Source organism: Opisthorchis viverrini, assembly GCF_000715545.1.
Source record: "Opisthorchis viverrini unplaced genomic scaffold opera_v5_194, whole genome shotgun sequence".
Lineage (NCBI taxonomy): Eukaryota > Metazoa > Platyhelminthes > Trematoda > Opisthorchiida > Opisthorchiidae > Opisthorchis > Opisthorchis viverrini.
Window position 1 is genome coordinate 992766 of NW_008751850.1, and position 17515 is coordinate 1010280.

Genomic DNA, 17515 nt, shown 5'->3' on the forward strand with positions numbered 1-17515 from the left:
TTTAAAAGAAGAAACTCACGTCCAGTGCTACCGAACGGAAAGCGGACGAGAAAAAACACAATGTTGTGTTTAGACACACAATAAATCGAACATAAGAAGTTACAACATGGTTTGGATCTACAAGATTTTGATAGGCAGCTGAGGGTCAACATACCTTGGAACTCAGTCACAGTTGTGGTCCTATTATAAGCAACCTATTCGAGGACGCTGGGTCGCACAAGGGAAGTTAAAAGTAAGAATAATCACACATGCATTGTAACGATGCACTTTTTTTTATAAACAAACTAGTAAAGATTAAGTTAACAGAGTATAAAATACTGTAAGTGAAGCCAATCTATGCTGAAAAGCCGAGGAGCACTGATCGCAGCTGTTTCGTCCTTATTGGGAATCGTCAGTAGTGCGCATCTCACGAAACTCCGAAGAGACTCAAACCCGCGACCTCCTGGCTAGTGGTTTGAACACTTAACCGTTCAGCGACTCGTGGCACCACTACGCTCCCCAATAACGCACAGACGTTGTCAACTCGATTGGTGACAAAACGTTTGCAATCAAATTGCCCAGCTCAGCGAACAAGTCAACGACCAGAAATGTAGTCCTTGGCAGGAGGTATATTCTCCATGTGGTCACAGGTCACATAATACCAGATGAGGACGAGGATTAGAACCTTATTTAAACACATCCTCTGATGAAGCTGGTTTCATTATAGGTGTTCGTTTCTCTTGAATCACCTCTGCTCTTTGAAGCACTTCGTTTGTTCATCCTGACGGTCGGATAATCAATATTTTATGTTCGTTCCGAATTCTTCTGACAGAATTTCCCTAGTTCAAAGAGAACTCGAATCATATGAAATGGACATCAGATTGTCAGGCAGACACGCTTGAAGATGACATAAGGAGCCGGTTGCAATAGGTTTGGTTATTGACGTCATTCTTTTCGCAGAGTGAATAGCCATCCATAGTTTAGCACTCTGAAGATTTACGCGTCGGTCAAGAGAGCAAAACGGACAGTATCTGTAAGATGCTCAACACCAAATTTAGGGATAAAGTACTTTCCTAAGATTTGTCTGTGTAGATTCATTCCCATATTTTTGCGCATTGCACTAAGGCCTACTGAACACACGCCATCAGGGAAGCAGGATGAATTACGTGACCGTGCGCTGGATCGACACCAGTCGCCGGACTAGTTCGGTAGATCTGGTCAGTATGCTCTACCAATTGACATCAAACCATACGAAAGACATCAGACGAAGTGGCCGAAGCAACTGCAATTTGACCACGACAACCTACCCAAATGCTTCACTTCAAGTCTCTGGCCCTACCAAGGCCCGTGGATCTGCCGGTCAAATTGTCTCTAACGCTAAATTTGTAGTTTTCGAAACCGGCGCTAATGTCCAAGCTTCTACTCTTGGCCTTCCCATTATCTATGTGTGTATCGGACTGAACAGATCTTGTTCCAATCACATAACATGTATGATGATATATATATGATATACACTCAAATATACACTCATTTGGAAACTAATTTGACTTTTCGAGAGACTCACCTGAAACTCAGCTGAATCTCTCGTTTGTGATGTTCTTAGGGCTTGTCGACGGATTTTCAGCAACCTTATGAGTAGTACATTACAAAGATTATATAAATTTGTTTACGTGTGTTTATTTTAACCTATAGTAGATATATTTTTTGGACCAAAACTTGAGTAAACGGTTATCTGTCCCATTGTGTATTGACGTTCAGCTGCCGTTAGGATTCAAGATTGACGTGCTGCAAGTCGCCGACGTTCTTTAATCTTACAAAATTCCTAGTCATATCCTGGTCATTGTTACCACTGAGGCTAAAGATGATCTGTTCAGGAAGAATTGTTGAATTTGAACATTCCCGCCAAATATGAAAGAAGACTGAGTGTCAATTTTAGCACCTACGGTTGTCTTGGATATCCCAAATTTCGACAAAGTGATCTGCAAAGCACATCACAAACCGAAGCTTACATTTTGAAAAGTAACGTTATGAATATGTTCCTGTTTCCTGAAACGTCAAAAATTAAAGTTCCTACGCGCTAATGGATTAACTCATTGTTTAAAACCTGTTTCCAAAAGCATAAGTAAGCCTTTGGTGTTTTTGCAACTGCGACTGTTTGAAAGGTTATACCAGAAAGACTTGTGTAGTGTAGCGTTTAGACACATTTGGAATAGTGCTCTTTTAAGAAAAACTAAGCATTTTGATTCATTTCAAATGCACACAGCATATTAATCCGCCAAATTCGTGGTAAATTCGTGGCTAAATTCCATCAAATTTTCCCACGGTACTAAAAATGCTTCGTTAAAAATGGTAACAAAAATAGTTCCGGATAATGAGACTTCAGATTGATCAGTAAAGGGTGGATTTGCAGGAAAGTGACTGCAATTCAATCATCTGGCCACGATTATAGTACTCTTTAACCAACTAAATTCCCTTACAAATTTGTGATTGGTGGTGAAACTTTATCTGTTTAATTTTGTTACACTTGTGTTACTATGATTTTGCATAGTTTCCAGGGGACAAAGATCCCTTTCAAATTCCAACGTTTTCGCTAGCGAACTGACCTTTGGAGAGACTCAATTAGGTCTTTGGGCAGTTCGCGAATTTGCCACCATCAACAACCCTTCAGTAGTGAAACGCTAGAAACTGTTTATCTGGCACAGTAGACTCCATCACGGGACAGTTAGAAGTAAATACGATGGTTTGATTAACACGTTTGATATTCCAGCATGGCGCGGCCTGCGCGCTAAACCAACAGCATTGCACCGAAACGAAGAACTATACGGGATCTCTTATTCAACGAAACAAACTTGAAACGCAAAGAAAAAACTTATCCTACCTTTACTTTTATGGCGTACAGTTTTACCCTCTATTCCCATAAAAACTCTTACAGTTTGGCGTTCTGACAGTGCCACGGTTTCCTTCTGCACTGACCTGGGGTGAGGAACATACAGTTCTGACAACCTCTGGAGTTTTCTAAAAATCAACAATGCCTATCTCGTCTTCTCAACATAGACAGCTTTATCGCGTTCGTTAACTGAAAACTTGTTGAAAACTATCAGTCAAGGTCGAACAATGCGGACAAGATACCAAGACATAAGGGCCTTCATAGGATATGATGATTGTGTGATCGTACTGGTCGGGAACTCAGGTCTCCTTCACGTTTCCGATTCTCGAATCGAATTACCAAAACATGTGAATGCTGACTCCATTGGCTACGCAGTTCATCCTCTCATCGGAATGGTCCGCAGTTCGAACCAGACCTCTGCATCCAGAATCATCATCGACAACATGACATCAGTGTTCTACACCGATGCTTCACTACAGTACAACCATGATTTATTTGAAAGCCAGGCACAGTGAGGATCACGTGGTCCCCATCCTGTAAGGCTAGTAGCACCGACAGCATCCAAGCGTTTCGTGATATCCTTCATACTCCTCTGCCAAGTCAAGTGTTGGCCACCCCTCTGTTTACGCCATTTTGAGCTAGACATGGAATGCTGCAACCGGAATACTGCATTCTAGACTTGGGAACTTGTTAGTTGCTCTGCCTTCGTGCTTCCTTCGCGTGGCATGGCAGTTATGGACCAAAGGACGTTGGAGCTGAGTGATTATTACCTATTAGTAACATCATTACTGAAAAAAATAAACAATGCAAGCGCGCCAACAATGCATCGAATCCACTTAATCAATTATTCAGCCAAGATCTTATCAGCTCGATCCCCCGGGGACCAAACTGAAATAGGTTCGCACGACCGGACTGAATAGTTTGAAACGCGGGCTCTGCAGAGGGTGAACTCGTGATTATAAATGAAAACCGTCATCAAACCCAATATGAACATGAGGCATGAATTAGTTCATTCGGTCTATTCCTGTACCAGTTATTGCCAGGGTACTGTTTAATCAAGCTAGTTATTCGCCTGAATAGATGAATAAAATCAATATGTGACAACCCGACTGAACAGTTGTAGATCTTTTTTTCACTAGAAAAGCATCTTTTCAGCTACTGCTTTACAAGTTTCAGGTCTGTACTTGCCATATGACTTTTGTCCAAATAGCCTGTCTTAGTGTACTTCACACGATCGATAATCACTAATTTCTGTTTACTAGTTAGTCTAATGTATCCATACCGTTCCCTTTCAGTAGCGTGCAGCTGCCTTAATGGACCTAATCTGTGGTCGTTGGCTTGTTCGCTGAGCTGGGCAATTTGATTGCAAACGTTTCATCACCAATCGAGGTGACATCATCAGTGCGTTATTGTGGAGCGTAGTAGTGCGTAGCGGTGGGTTGGTGGTTGTGGACCTAATCTGTCCTTTTATCCACAGGATAAACTATAAATACATAGCGTCCCTAATTTAACCGAAAATTACGGCAAATGTTTTAAATTAGGAAACGTTTAAGTCTTGGCCGTGCATATCGAGTGTTAAAATTGTTGCGCGGTTCAAACAGCCTTGAGTGGAGACTCATTGTTCGACTAAAATCACCTGGCCTTAAACAAATCCGAACTTCTGTACGGCCACTTTACGCGTGTTCCTGTCATAAATAGTGACGCTATAGCAACCCGTTCTAAGCCAGAATCATTTATTTCGTTAGGCCTTCTGTCTACAGAAACATTGTGGCTCTCGGATATTTCTTGGGTCAGCCTGCCTGAAAAACGTCACTGATCGAAGCGTAGATTAGAGGCAATCACCCGGATCATAACGAATTCATTAGACTTGTCACATTTGTTTAACAAGGAACTCAGTTATCGCTCCCATCGTGCTGCATGGTCGGGACCGAACTCCGATCACTAAGGCTGACGCACAGAATACGATTCTCACCAAGTTCTACCGTTTCACTAATTCTGATCTCCGACCAGCTTGTCATTCTGCTATACTAACATCACTGTCCGTTTCAATGACGCGATTTCCCTGTCTTTTTTACCACCGTTTTCATGGTGTAACCCTCCCCCCCCACCAACAGAACCATGAATAGATTATGTCTCTATACACTGGGAGAGAAAGGCACGATGGTGAATTTTTCATGCATCCGAAATTTATTGGTTCGTGAGTTTATAGGTTGGAGCGCGAATTTACTGACCGAAGGGTCCGTGGTTCGAACCCGACCTCTGCCTAGGCCTCTGTCTGGGCTTGGGCAACTTGGCAGCATCCCAGCCCCCGTGCTTCCTTCGGATGGCACGGTAGCTAGGCACCGAGAGGGTGTTACGGCTGAACGATTATTTATCATACAACTTTGAAAAAAATCGACCCTATGTGTACCGAATTTGTGGAATGATTATGACAATTGAAATGACCTCGTCTCGGCATTTGATGTAAAATACATGAATGACGTAAAGCCACTAACCAGACGGGAAATGCCAGCTAGCTGGATATCTACCGAATTTCACTCATTCGATTCTGAATAGCTGACACAAAAAACCAGGTGTCTGCTACTGTTCGAAGGAAAAACTCATACACTATATGTACTACTGAATACCACTCAGAGCATCGACCGTTCAGACATATAATAAAACGGTAGACAAACCAGCGCTAAGGGTGTGCAAGTACTCGAAATCGAGACCTGCAAAACCTGGGGATTTCATTTTATGAAAGCAAACATACATGTGAGAACGGAATTGGAACGAAAATCCTGCAAAATCCCACGACGCAACGTCATTCCTGCAGCTTATGATCATCCCCCAAATCAGGTAGGATCTTCCGGCCCTGACAGAAACTGCTGATATATAAAAGTCGCTTTGCTCGAAAGGGTTTTATCGCAATACCGTGACTTTAAACCAGAAATTGTCATTCGTTTTTGACCCTTTCATCAAGCCCCACTGATCGGGTGGTTCCCCCTCCCCCTTCAGAACAGGAATAGTAAAAATACCGTTATCACATGAACGTCAGAGCACACGGTTAAATAAGTGAATGTATAATTACTTTTACTGGACAAACAGCCTTTCAGCAGTTGTCAAAAGTCTTGACTGCGCGATGCACATTGTTTGTGCAACATTTTTGGCTCTTTCCCAGGGTTCAAACGAAGTATTAACTCTATCACTGTATTCACCAGCATGCTAGCATCGACTAACGAAAATATTACCCTTACTGACCTCTTTTTAGCAGATACTCTACTCTCAAAGATGAACTGAGGGTTGATTACCTTGTCTTAGTTGTAAGTAGCTTCTCGACAGTATTCGTCAGCTCGCATTTGAAATGCGCAAGAACCACATCAGCCGTGTTAGAAACGACTATGCGTTCTTTTAAGAGCTGCTGTGTGATCCAGAGGGTGCAATATTTCGATTTCCGTGTTAACAACAGGTGAACGAAAGCTTCACCAAGTTTTAGAGTTTCACAGAAAATTAGGATACTTAGTCACTGTTTTCATGCACAGTATGCTGACAAACATGTTTGTACTCTATCGCCGGAGGGGATTTTTTCGTCGCCCCAGCGTTCGCATTCGAGGACAAGTCACTTCAGGTAATCCCCTCTTATCACATCTAATATATTCCAAAGAGGATTTAAACGTTCGGAGCTCACGATTTTGTTTGAATAAGATTTTGTTTGAGTACCCGCGTTAATGTTGAGTAAAACAAAGTGAATACGTGAAACGAACCTTACCAGATAATGTTTTTCCTGCTTTTTCACGAAAGCTGGTCATCACCTCACTTCTCGGAATGTGGGGAATCCACTGCTTCGTTCTATGGGCTGATAAAATGAAAGTAATGAACGCTCAACTGTGACACCTTTTCGGTGCCTCACTGTCAACCGAAGGCAGTACAAGAACCAAGATACTGCCAAGCTTGGACGCGGATAGTCGAGATGATTAGAGTGGGTACATTCCGGTAGTAAGCTTGCGCCATGACCACTGAGCTATCTCCAGCCTCATAGTCAACAATTGAAGAAAAGACATACGTATTCGGTGTTCTTTCGTTCTCGCTTTCCGGGTTTGTTGAGCGCATACTAACGAAAAACAGTCGAAGCATACGCTTGTTCGTCCATCGTGATCACAAACCCTGAATCCTAGACAGCTCCATCCGGGTGGCCGATATATTGCAAAGGGCTGCAGAGTTAGCTCGCTTGCACGAACTGGTCGTGTAAAGCCGACTTTATAACTAACCATTATGAATAACGCCCCAAACTTACGGAAGTGACACAGACGAGCTAAAGATCACTCTACGTGGTTTCTTAAGCATGAGTCATCATCATTATCACCATCACCGTCAGCTGTAAGAACCGCATACTTGTCGTACAGTGGTTGTAGCTGCCACAGTTTCGTTCACCGATGATTCAGGGAGGTGAGGTAGGTTGCACCTCATTGAAGGCGGCAGCTGACAAATTAGTGCGTAAATACAGCACTGTCAGGGGACTGTTAAGTGGGGGGATTGGGAAGGGCGCTATGCAGTGAAGGCATTAGCTTGGATGCATGAGCGCGATTGAGGGCGCGACTGGGCCATGTATGACAATGTCCCTAACCATTTTTACGGCCCGCCTCAGGGTCCCCATCCAGGAAGACGGCAATTACCAGCGCGGCTGTGTTTGCTGGTAATGGCTTTTATGCTTCGCTGCCAAATCATTGTTTGACCGCCTCTGGCTCTCTTCCACCCTTCATGTCGTTATGCGAAGAAGTCGGTCGACTGGCATACGCAGCACGTGGCCAAGCCAGCGAAAACCTATACAGTGTGATCAGTTCATCTATCGAGGGTGAGTTATTTCTCCTAATACCATTCGAAGTACTTCAGCATTGCTCATTAGGCATGAGTAGATTCTTACCGTTTATTTTTGGAAACAATGGTTACAGACATAAAAATAGAATCCAAGCGATGAATGCGGAATGGTTACAGGAGAAAATGAGATAAAAGATAGAACGGTCTCATTCAAAGTCATGCCACCAACAGTTCCAGTCAGATAAGATGAGTCCCATCGTATGTAAGAATTTTGTTAATGAAACACGCGTGTAAAAACCAACAGCCGAAGAATGAACAAATAATGTTGAATGCAGTCCAAGGCGCGGTAAGCGCCAGCACAGTCGAGACTCAGGCAAAAAGTGTCCGTAGTACTGAATCTGGTATAAGATTCAATGGAAAATGTGTACACTCAACGCCATGCAGCACTTTGCATAACTATGTAGAGAGCCCACAGTGGCAAGCAAACACGAGTCACTGAGTGTGACTTTAGGAAGTCCCAGTCCAATAACAGCCTTGGCGGACTGAGGAAACCAGATCCTTCAATAAGAAATGATCATTGGTTGGTGGTGCATCGGGATTGCTGCACTCAGACTTGGGATACCAAGTCCCCCATGTTGTCTACCGGCGTGGATGTAGCTGATCGGGATATCCTTCGGTACACGTAGCCAGCCACGAATACATTGCCTGATCCAGTTGTCCAAACTTTTGAGTGTATTTCGGTGGAATAGGCCGAGCACCAGCGAATATCAGCCTCGATATCAGGTAGTTCCTAGTGATCTCCATATTTTGATGCGGCTTCAAAGGGGCACAAGCCACCACATCGAACAGTTGGAGCAGATGCCGTCGGTGGTTAACGACATCATTTCCCTTAAGAGTAAAGGGGATGCCGAATATGTTACGGTGTCTGTCGGACCCGGAGTGATGATGATTTCCCCGGCGAAGCAAAATGATTCAACTAAGACTGCTGTCATCCCCAATTTCCCGTCCCCACAAATCAACATCATTTTCGTCTTTCGAGCGTTCATCTTCATACCAGCTCTTCCCAACTCGACCGCAGCAGCTTTAAGCTTCTCTATAAGGCGAGCCTGACCTTCTGCACACACGACCCAGTCGTCAGCGAAGTTAAAACCATCTACTAGGGTGTCATAAAACTGGTATCCCAGTTGCGGCATCGACAATCCAAGAACCTCATCGATTGTCATGGTGAACAATAATGGGGAGAGTGCATCTCCTTGCCGCACATCTCTGTAGCAGTGAGCCTCAGAACTGGAGAAAACCGATACATCATCTCATAAGACTGTGCTCCAAATGCCCCGGCAGATCTGACGATTGTGTCATGCGAAACCGAATCAAACGCTTTCGAGATATCAACGAACGCCAAGCTGAGAGTAGAAACAGTCACTGAATAGTGACAAAGCAAGGCTTGTAACAGCGATGTAGCCGTCTGGATGTAGAAATGCAAAGTGGAGTGAGGGAAGTTGCAATCTCCGACTCCAGCGATCAGCAAGCACTTCATGAAAGCAACGGACAAGAATGGATGACACGAAGACCTTCGGAACAATATCAATATGGGCGTGACACAAATGTGGGGAACAACCCTCTGAGTAAGTTGAAATACCCAGCGAGCATATTGAACCGGTGGAGCATCCTGTGCGTAAGCTTACCCAGGCCTGGGAACGAATGGCCCATTAAACAGATGGTATGGCCAGCTTCTTCTCCTGTAATTAGCTCCGTCAAGCTCCAATCCGATGGTACCACCATGCGACTTGGCCGGCTATCCACGTGTTTTTGAGCTGAGAGCACGTTTCCAATGCTGCTCGGTGTCTAGATGTGAGCCGCAATTAGCGTTGTATAGATCTTTCCATGACCACTGGAGCACAGCAGTGGCTACATCTTTCCATCGCTGGTGGTAAAGGGTCTGGATGGTGACGTAGTTGCCTCAGCGGGTCTGCTTTCGGTTAACCGGGATTCGATAGGTGACGGCGTCGGGATACCGTTTTCCAAGTGTGTGGAAATGTCATGGAGGCGTGGAGGTCCAGAAGCAACAGGACTTGCTGCGGTGCCAGACTGCAACCCTCGGGTAAATGCCAGAGGGTCAACACTAGCAAGCGAAATGTCAGCAGATTCCAAGAGTGACACGGCCCAATCCATGGTTTATTTAAACCAGACGCTATAGTCATCGGCTTCTGACAAGTAGGCTGCTATTTGACCGATAGTTTGGTCAGGTCCAACAGATGATGTAGTGCGTGCCAGTTCGATGCCAGTTTCGATGCTGATAGCCGGTCGACCAGGAAAATACTGCTCCAACCTCGCGAACAGCGCGTTTGCGTGCCACAAGATGGATATAAATTGTTGGCCAGGCGCAAGAGCGATTGTGACTCTTGTTGGGACCAGCCGGTACCGGAAAACTTCACTCGGCCAAGCTTATCTGCATTGTGCTGGGTGGAGTGTACGTACCGGCGATGTTGACTTAGGCCAATCTTCACCGGTAAAAGGCGTGAACAATCAACGCAGGCCAATTGGGCAATCGTGTTCGTACCAACACTTTCATTGTTGTGAACTCGATGATGGGCTACCAAGCCAGCTTTCGAGTTGCAGCACTTGCCACATTCCTCACACGTGAACCCAAAGAGACTCTCCAGTGTACTGGTTGGAACTGGTTCGGATGCTTCAGATGATTCGAAAGTAACCAGCACATTGAAACCAAACAGAATGGTTAGTCCTGTCTGGAGTTGCTGAACTCTTAGCTCGCCCAAACTGACCTCCAGGCTACTCTGTGAGCACCACGAGGTGGTGATTCAGCTCGCCGAATCAGTCCTCTTACATATGCCGGTAAACTTGACATTGATCACTCAGTACTTTGGAGGGCATCGATCAATCTGAAATACTTACAGCTACTATAAATTGTTTTGTAAAATAAAGGGGCTTCTTCTTTAAACTACCGTGGCGCTGAATCTCAGTCAACCTAATCTAAGTAGTGTATTTGCTGAGTTTTGTACAAAAATGGTCATGTCTTTCAAAACTGCACGTCCGTTTTATTGTAACAGTCAAAGGGCGAGGTGGTCCAAGTGGTTAGAGCTTACTGACCGGAAGGTCCGTGGTTCGAACCCGATCTCTGCCTCTCGACTTCCCCTGTCTAGGCTTGGGCAACCTGACAGTATCTCAACCCTCGTGCAACCTTCGGGAGGCATGGCAGTTAGGTACCGAAAGGGTGCTACAGCTGGATGATTATCATTTTATTATTATCAACAGTCAAAGCTCTTAATAGCCACGAAGGTATTCCATGAACTAGGCTCTTTAAAACTGTTTTACTAGGATTATACGTATGTCAGGAAGGAATTTAAAAAACTCAGAAGAACACTCCGGACACAGCTGTAGTGTGATTACGAAACAAGGAATCATCTTTCCAGGCACATACCACGATCAGTCAGCTGATAAATCAGGTGTCTTGAATGCATTACCAAGGCGGAAAGCATGCTCATTGATAATCAGAAGACTGTAGAATGTTGCCGAACAAACTAGCTGCTTTGAGTCGCTGCCAGGATGAAAACGTGAGCAGAATAACTTATATGTGCAACGACGCAAAAACTGGAGAAACAGCAAACCGCTCACGTGTCAATACAGGTAGCCCTGCCAGAATAATTAAAGATACAATCAGAGCTCCACAGTTATCACCCTTAGACAGTGTTCCTGGCAGACTATGTGCTTATTTTTGGTAAGACAGTTTTATACTTTAAAAAAACTGCAAGTGTTTTGAAATCAATTTAAGCCGCTGAACCAGAAATGTTCAAATCCCCTCAGTCAACAGATGTCCCAACATGAATACTTCACCAAGACGTAACGGTGTCTGCTTTTTTGGCGATTTGTTACGTTGCTACGTGTAATTCAAAGACAGATTCGTGTTTCGGCCTTCTATCAAAAGATACTTTTCGGATTTTAGGGTTGTTTGGTGTCGATTTACTGAACATCACTTTAAGGTTCTAAAGGAGACCAAAAGGACCGTAAAGCTAGGATGAGGTTGCCGGTATACACATTGCTCAGAAAGTAGCAACCTACCGTATACCATTCATTTGATTCAGAATGGTGCAGAATACCTGTGTAATACAACTCAAAAAAGAACGGTCAACTGCCTACTATCTCTATGAGTCAGATAATGACGTCAGAAGTTTGAATTTAAATGGACTACTCGGCATTTTTGTTTGGTTACTAAAGGGTGAGTTGAGCTGAATTCTATGAACAAACTAATTGTCGATTAAACACAAAAATAAGTCACATTAGGAGTAGCTGCCAGGTAACAGGTGAACACATGAAACGGATTACGCGGTTAAGCGCTGAGTTGAGGACGAGTTGATCACAATGCATGTCGTCCGCTCGTGGCGGAACTGTTCATTCTACTGACCAAAATCAAGTGTTTGAATCTTCCCGGAGATTTTCCAGACACACTCTGCCGGCAATTCTTGGCTGTTCTTATCGACTGACGTCACTTGTACGGCGAAAGCTCGATTGGAAAAATTTTCTGGCTTTCAGGAATAACTGTAAGACACTTTGGAATCCAAAAGACAAAATAATTTTTAATCAGAATAAAGCTAAGAGTAAGGCCGTGGTACCGGGGTAAACGATGAACTCTTTGATCTATGAGCGTACCAAACTGTATTTATATATCAACAGTGGTATTTTACTGCAACCGAAGACTGTGAACAGATAGTACAACTGGTAGGTTCCACTTAAGGCCGATAGACGAGGTCATGCATGTCGCGAAATTCGATTCCGTATAACTAAACTACAGCTAAACACCAGTGTCGCACTGTAGTGACGAATCACGTTGCTTCCAATGTGGCTTCCGAACCTGACTTACTAATCTTTCCGCAATCCACTGCCATTTCGTTGCATATTTTCCTACCACATAATTCGCGGCCATTTGAAGGCCTTAATGCTGCTCGATTTTCATCTTACTACTTTTGTAGGAGTTAGTAGCCAACTTTTTCGCAGCTTCACACCGGACAACAGGCACTGAGAATGCAAAAGAATAAAATGGATTTTCCGACAACGATTCAGAATAAACTTAAATCAGGCTTCAGCCTGAAAAAGGGGGTACATATTCTAAAACCAGCTAGCCTGATTGCTTAGAATGCCTCAGCAGCGTCTTTCCATAATCATATGGGTAGGATACTGGGAACAGTCACTTAGTCTTAGGGTGAAATCGAAATGCATTGATCTTGGTATGATTGAAAACCGTTGTAGCTAACCCGATCAGACACATTGTTTTCCGTCCGGTGATCCTATGGATAAATTCTGGCTACCTTTTCGCATAGATACAAATCAGACGAGTAGAAATATGTTTGAGGTGAGATGTAGGTCTAACTGTTCAGATCCCCTCCATAGTGTGCAACATCACCAGAAAAACCGTCGAACTGCAAATAAATTGTTGGACACCTGAATTGCGAGAACAACAAGCGGGACGTTGACCAAGATCTTTTGTTGAGATTCTTGCGCACTGCATGGAGTGACAAAGTAATTAGATAGGTGTCTTGAACAGAATATGCTAGCTTTTGCCTTCTCGAATGGTTCTTGGGAGGAAACTATATTTCCAGATAACCTTAAGCTAAGTACACGGAAATCACACAGACAGACGGCCGTTGGAAACGTGCAAACGGATATGGGCTACTCAACTTTCTTGTTTCAATCTTGACAATCTATTCCACCATACCAAATTCAACACAGCATTCAGCAGTCTTCGACAGAATTTCTTTCTTGGTACTACTATGTTGCAACTTGTGCGAAGTACTTCTAGTTTCGAACATCAGTTTCAGTGCAAGCTACTTGAGTCACTCGATGGCCTCAAAAAGCGTCCGGTAAAGTCGCCTGCTTTGATCTCATGTGTTAAGGCAACGTAACCGGAATCTCTATTCACAACCAACTTCCTCTCTGTACAAACAACTTACATCAACACCAGCAGGATCATCAAAAGGCCACCTGTAAAATAGTTGGTACTCGAGAATCAGCTCCCTTCATAGGTTCATGGTTTTAAGATCTCACAGGCAATAACTTGCCACACAAACTTTACTCACCCATCCACGAACCGTGCCCTAAGCGGACTTGAGGTGTACAGAGAGGTGAATCAGAAATAGCATCTGACTTGGGAGGCCACATACTTGTATTCCGTGCGAAAGAGAGAATACTCCACCTCGCAATGTAAATATAAGCTCAAGACTCTGGACTTCAGGTTTACAAACTTGCGTCGTTCGACATCATCACCTGACTCATTTGCTCTGGATCACGAGGTCTCAAAAGCTGTCTCTGGAGATAAATTTGCTCTCTGAGGGACAGTTGTCGGACCTCTGGGAACAGTCCGTCAGTATAAGCCTTATAAAGACCTGGCATAGGACACCCGCTGTGGAACTCCCTTGAGAGTAACCGTTCACAAGTCAACAAGGGTTTCATGTCTGTGGGATGGACATTCTATTTGAATTTAGGCAATCAAGTAAGAAAGCACGATGCGATTCTTGAGGCGGACTGGATTTCAGCTTAAGAGCACTCCTGAAGACGGAGTTCATAGTGGAAGTTGAATAGATGAAGATCAAATAAGAAGGCTGAACCGCCGGTCATCAATGAACTCACTTGTTTGTACCATTTTCGCACGTGGCGGATTCAGAGCAGTCTGCCTCCACTCCGCGCGTGGTACTGTTTTCTCACATCCAGTAACTGATAAACCCACATGTGGCCTTTCGTCCTGCGCGCTAAGAGTGTATTACGGTCAGCAAAAAATCCTTTCTCACATAAAGGAAACTATTCAGAAGGTTGCTGGAAACTCTTCGACGGTCTACGACCGGTTTCCCTTATGAAAATATACTGCAATATCTCGAATATCGTGCCAACTGAATCATGAGGCGGCCTGTGTGCATCACAGTCAGCTGGAGGACATCATAAACTAGAGCTTCAATTGAGTCTCTCGTGAAAACCAAATTAATTTGCAAATGAATGTATTTCTCGAATCCTTCCTCACGTTTATGGATTTCAGATCTGGAAGACCTCAAAATGCTAGTTGGAAATGTTTTATGCCCAAACCCAAAGTCGAGTGATTCATTATCGCAGTTGATTACGGCCCTTAGCAATTGCCTATTGGATTAACTGCCGGGCTTCATGCAAACATACTCAAAAGGTTGACCGGATTAATCATAAGTGATTTTCACCGGGGTCTCTTAGGTGGCAAAAAACCTACAGCCCACTCCGGTGTCTCGGTAGACTGAAACGTTTTCCCTCTTCTCCAGCTCCGGGGGCAATGACCTGTGTTTAATAGTCCAATCTCCACAACCGAACTGCTGTTTTGTTTATACGAAAAAAACATCCCGTCAGTGAAGCTAATCTGGTTTTTCGAGAGACTCACCTGGAACCCAGCTGAGTCTCTCGTTTGTGATGTTCTCAGTCAACTGAATGTGCTGCACCAGGCTGCCTCATGTTTCAGTCGCTACGATATTCGAGATATCGCGATACATGTATATCTTTGCAATGTACTACTCATAAGGTTGCTGAAAATCCGTCGACAGCCCACGACCGGTTTCGCCCTTTTTGGGGCTCATCAGGTAGGAGATTCAGCTGGGTTCCAGGTGAGTCTCTTGATAAAACCAAATTAGTTTGCAAATGAGAGTGTATATTCGCTAATCCTGTCGGTGCGTTTCACTCACGATCGAAAATATTGAGTTCATGACATCGGAACATTACTGGTCGCTCAAATCTACTGCTCCTCAATGATGGTAATCGATCACATTCGGTACTCCATCGGTTCTGTGCAAGTGAAAACACAACTGTAACAGTACTTTGCGAACGATTGTGTCAGGTGACGACTGTTCGACATTTGAACCTCCTAAGTTGGAGTCTGGGAAACCGGAAGAACTGGCAAGCTCATTAACAAGTGGTCGCAAATGTTCCCATCTGCCTCACCGAAGATCGCGCTAATAATCGCTAATTACCTACATATTGCGGGATGAAACCTGCTCGGTAAAACTGACACCTAGCACAATTTCTGGGAGTGAGCAGTAGGCACCATTCCAAGACTGTAGGCGTGCTCCCGGATTACCATACCACGAAAAACTTCGTTCAGTAATCAGGAAAAAATGCCCCTAGTCACGCTTTGGATATAGAGCTCTTACGCGCGCAAATCGCGTCCTAGACTCAGAGCAGCACTTGGTCTAGAACCAGATAGAAACATTTGTCCCGAACGCTTTTACCTGTAGTAGTATGACCAACGAACAATAGAGGTAACAAGTTTATGATTACAAAAGCAATTACAGCCATACGCTGCAGAAGAAATCACTGTACAATGTGCCCGCCGATGGGCGAAAGGCCAATATGTGCAAGGTGAGAGGTGCCATCAAAATCCGTATTTAGACCGACTACTGGCTTTGTTTCGACGAGCCTCTGCCCAACGTTTCTCCAACTCCATTTCATTTTCTTGTGCCTAAAATATAAAGCAGAGCAATGATAGAAACATGTAGGAGTGAATACACATGGTTCCATGCTAATTAAAGAGAATATGAGCGGCTACACAAGAGATCTTTCGCCCTTATTGGAGCTGTAACACCCTTTCGGTGCCTAGCTGCTATGCCACCCGGGGGCTGGGATACTGCCAGGTTGCCCAAGCCTAGACAGGGGGAGTCGAGAGGCAGGGGTCGGGTTCGAACCACGGACTTTCCAGCCAGTGAATTCGACTGAGTCATCTCCCCCCCCCCCCTTATTGGGGGGTGCGGCAAGTCATTCAGGCTTTGTATTGCATGCGAAAGAGGTTGCTTACTGTCTTTTACGTCCAGTGAAACTGGACGTCTGTTCTGCTCGTGGCGCCATGAAGCGCGGCGGCGTACCTCAGCTTCTCGCTCAAGTTGGCCTGACAACATTCCCTTGGTCTCTGGTGCATTCCACAGGACCGAACTCCGCCAACTTTCGCTTGTATTCTTTGAGTGAATGCAGCAACCTGACTTTTCCCATAGAAGTTTGAGCGTCTCTGGTGCATCCCACAGGACCGGATAGAAGCGGAACCATTAGTGGACTGTCGAAGAGTTTTCAGCTGCCCTCGAGTGGCGTGTTATGTTATGAGTGAACAGCATCCACGTCGGCACCGTTTGTTCGAACCAATACTTGTCAGTTCTCTCCTCTCTAAAGCGACAGGGTCCTACGTTCATTACTCACCTCCACATGCTTTCTGCAGGATACTTGAGGCGACACCCAAAGTCGTACCAATAAAATATCTTCCGAATGACGTTATACGGAGCGGAAACCCAAGTAAAATGGCGAGGTCGCGCCTTCTTATTCAGACGTGTAGGAATCAACGAAGTCCAAGTAAGCTGAATTCGTCTAGGCTGTGGATGATGTATCCGTTTGTTTGAAAAATTCTGAACAGGTTTGAAGATTGTTAAAGACGCCCATGATCCTGTTAGGTCAAGCGTAGCTATTCCAAAGCGTAATTTACCTAACAAATACTTCACCAAGTTCAATCGAGCCTTCTTTAGTTTCAATGAATGGACCACTGCTATCATGGTGCATCACGTAAAAGAGCAGCTTTGAATGCGCACTGATTGTACCGGAATTCCCGCTGTTTCGGCAGATTCCTTCCAAAAGACCATCGAGTAGGTGTATCTGAGTGGGCGACGTGACCCTTAGCTAGCAGGCTCTTACTGCCGGTCTGAGGATCCGTTGAGAAAGTTTGGTTAGGCGAGGAGTTTTATTGGCTGTTAATTTGGTTGGTCATCGAATCTCATGGTGAACTGAGTAACAAGCAAGCCGTTAGCTTGGAATTTGGCCGGACCTTAATAGTGGACGTATTCGTCTATTAGCGTGCTACGG

General features: G+C 44.5%; 1 protein-coding gene across 1 annotated transcript in view; it reads right to left on the reverse strand.

Annotated features, from left to right (window-relative positions):
- Positions 1 to 8883, reverse strand: part of T265_07948 (hypothetical protein) — a gene marked incomplete at both ends in the record, with an annotated part of 39086 nt that extends 30203 nt beyond the window's left edge. Inside the window, one exon of the mRNA XM_009173613.1 lies at positions 8581 to 8883. Within this exon, the coding sequence (XP_009171877.1) occupies positions 8581 to 8883 (303 nt within the window). The remainder of the gene's footprint in view (positions 1 to 8580) is intronic.
- Between the last annotated feature and the right edge of the window lie 8632 nt (positions 8884 to 17515).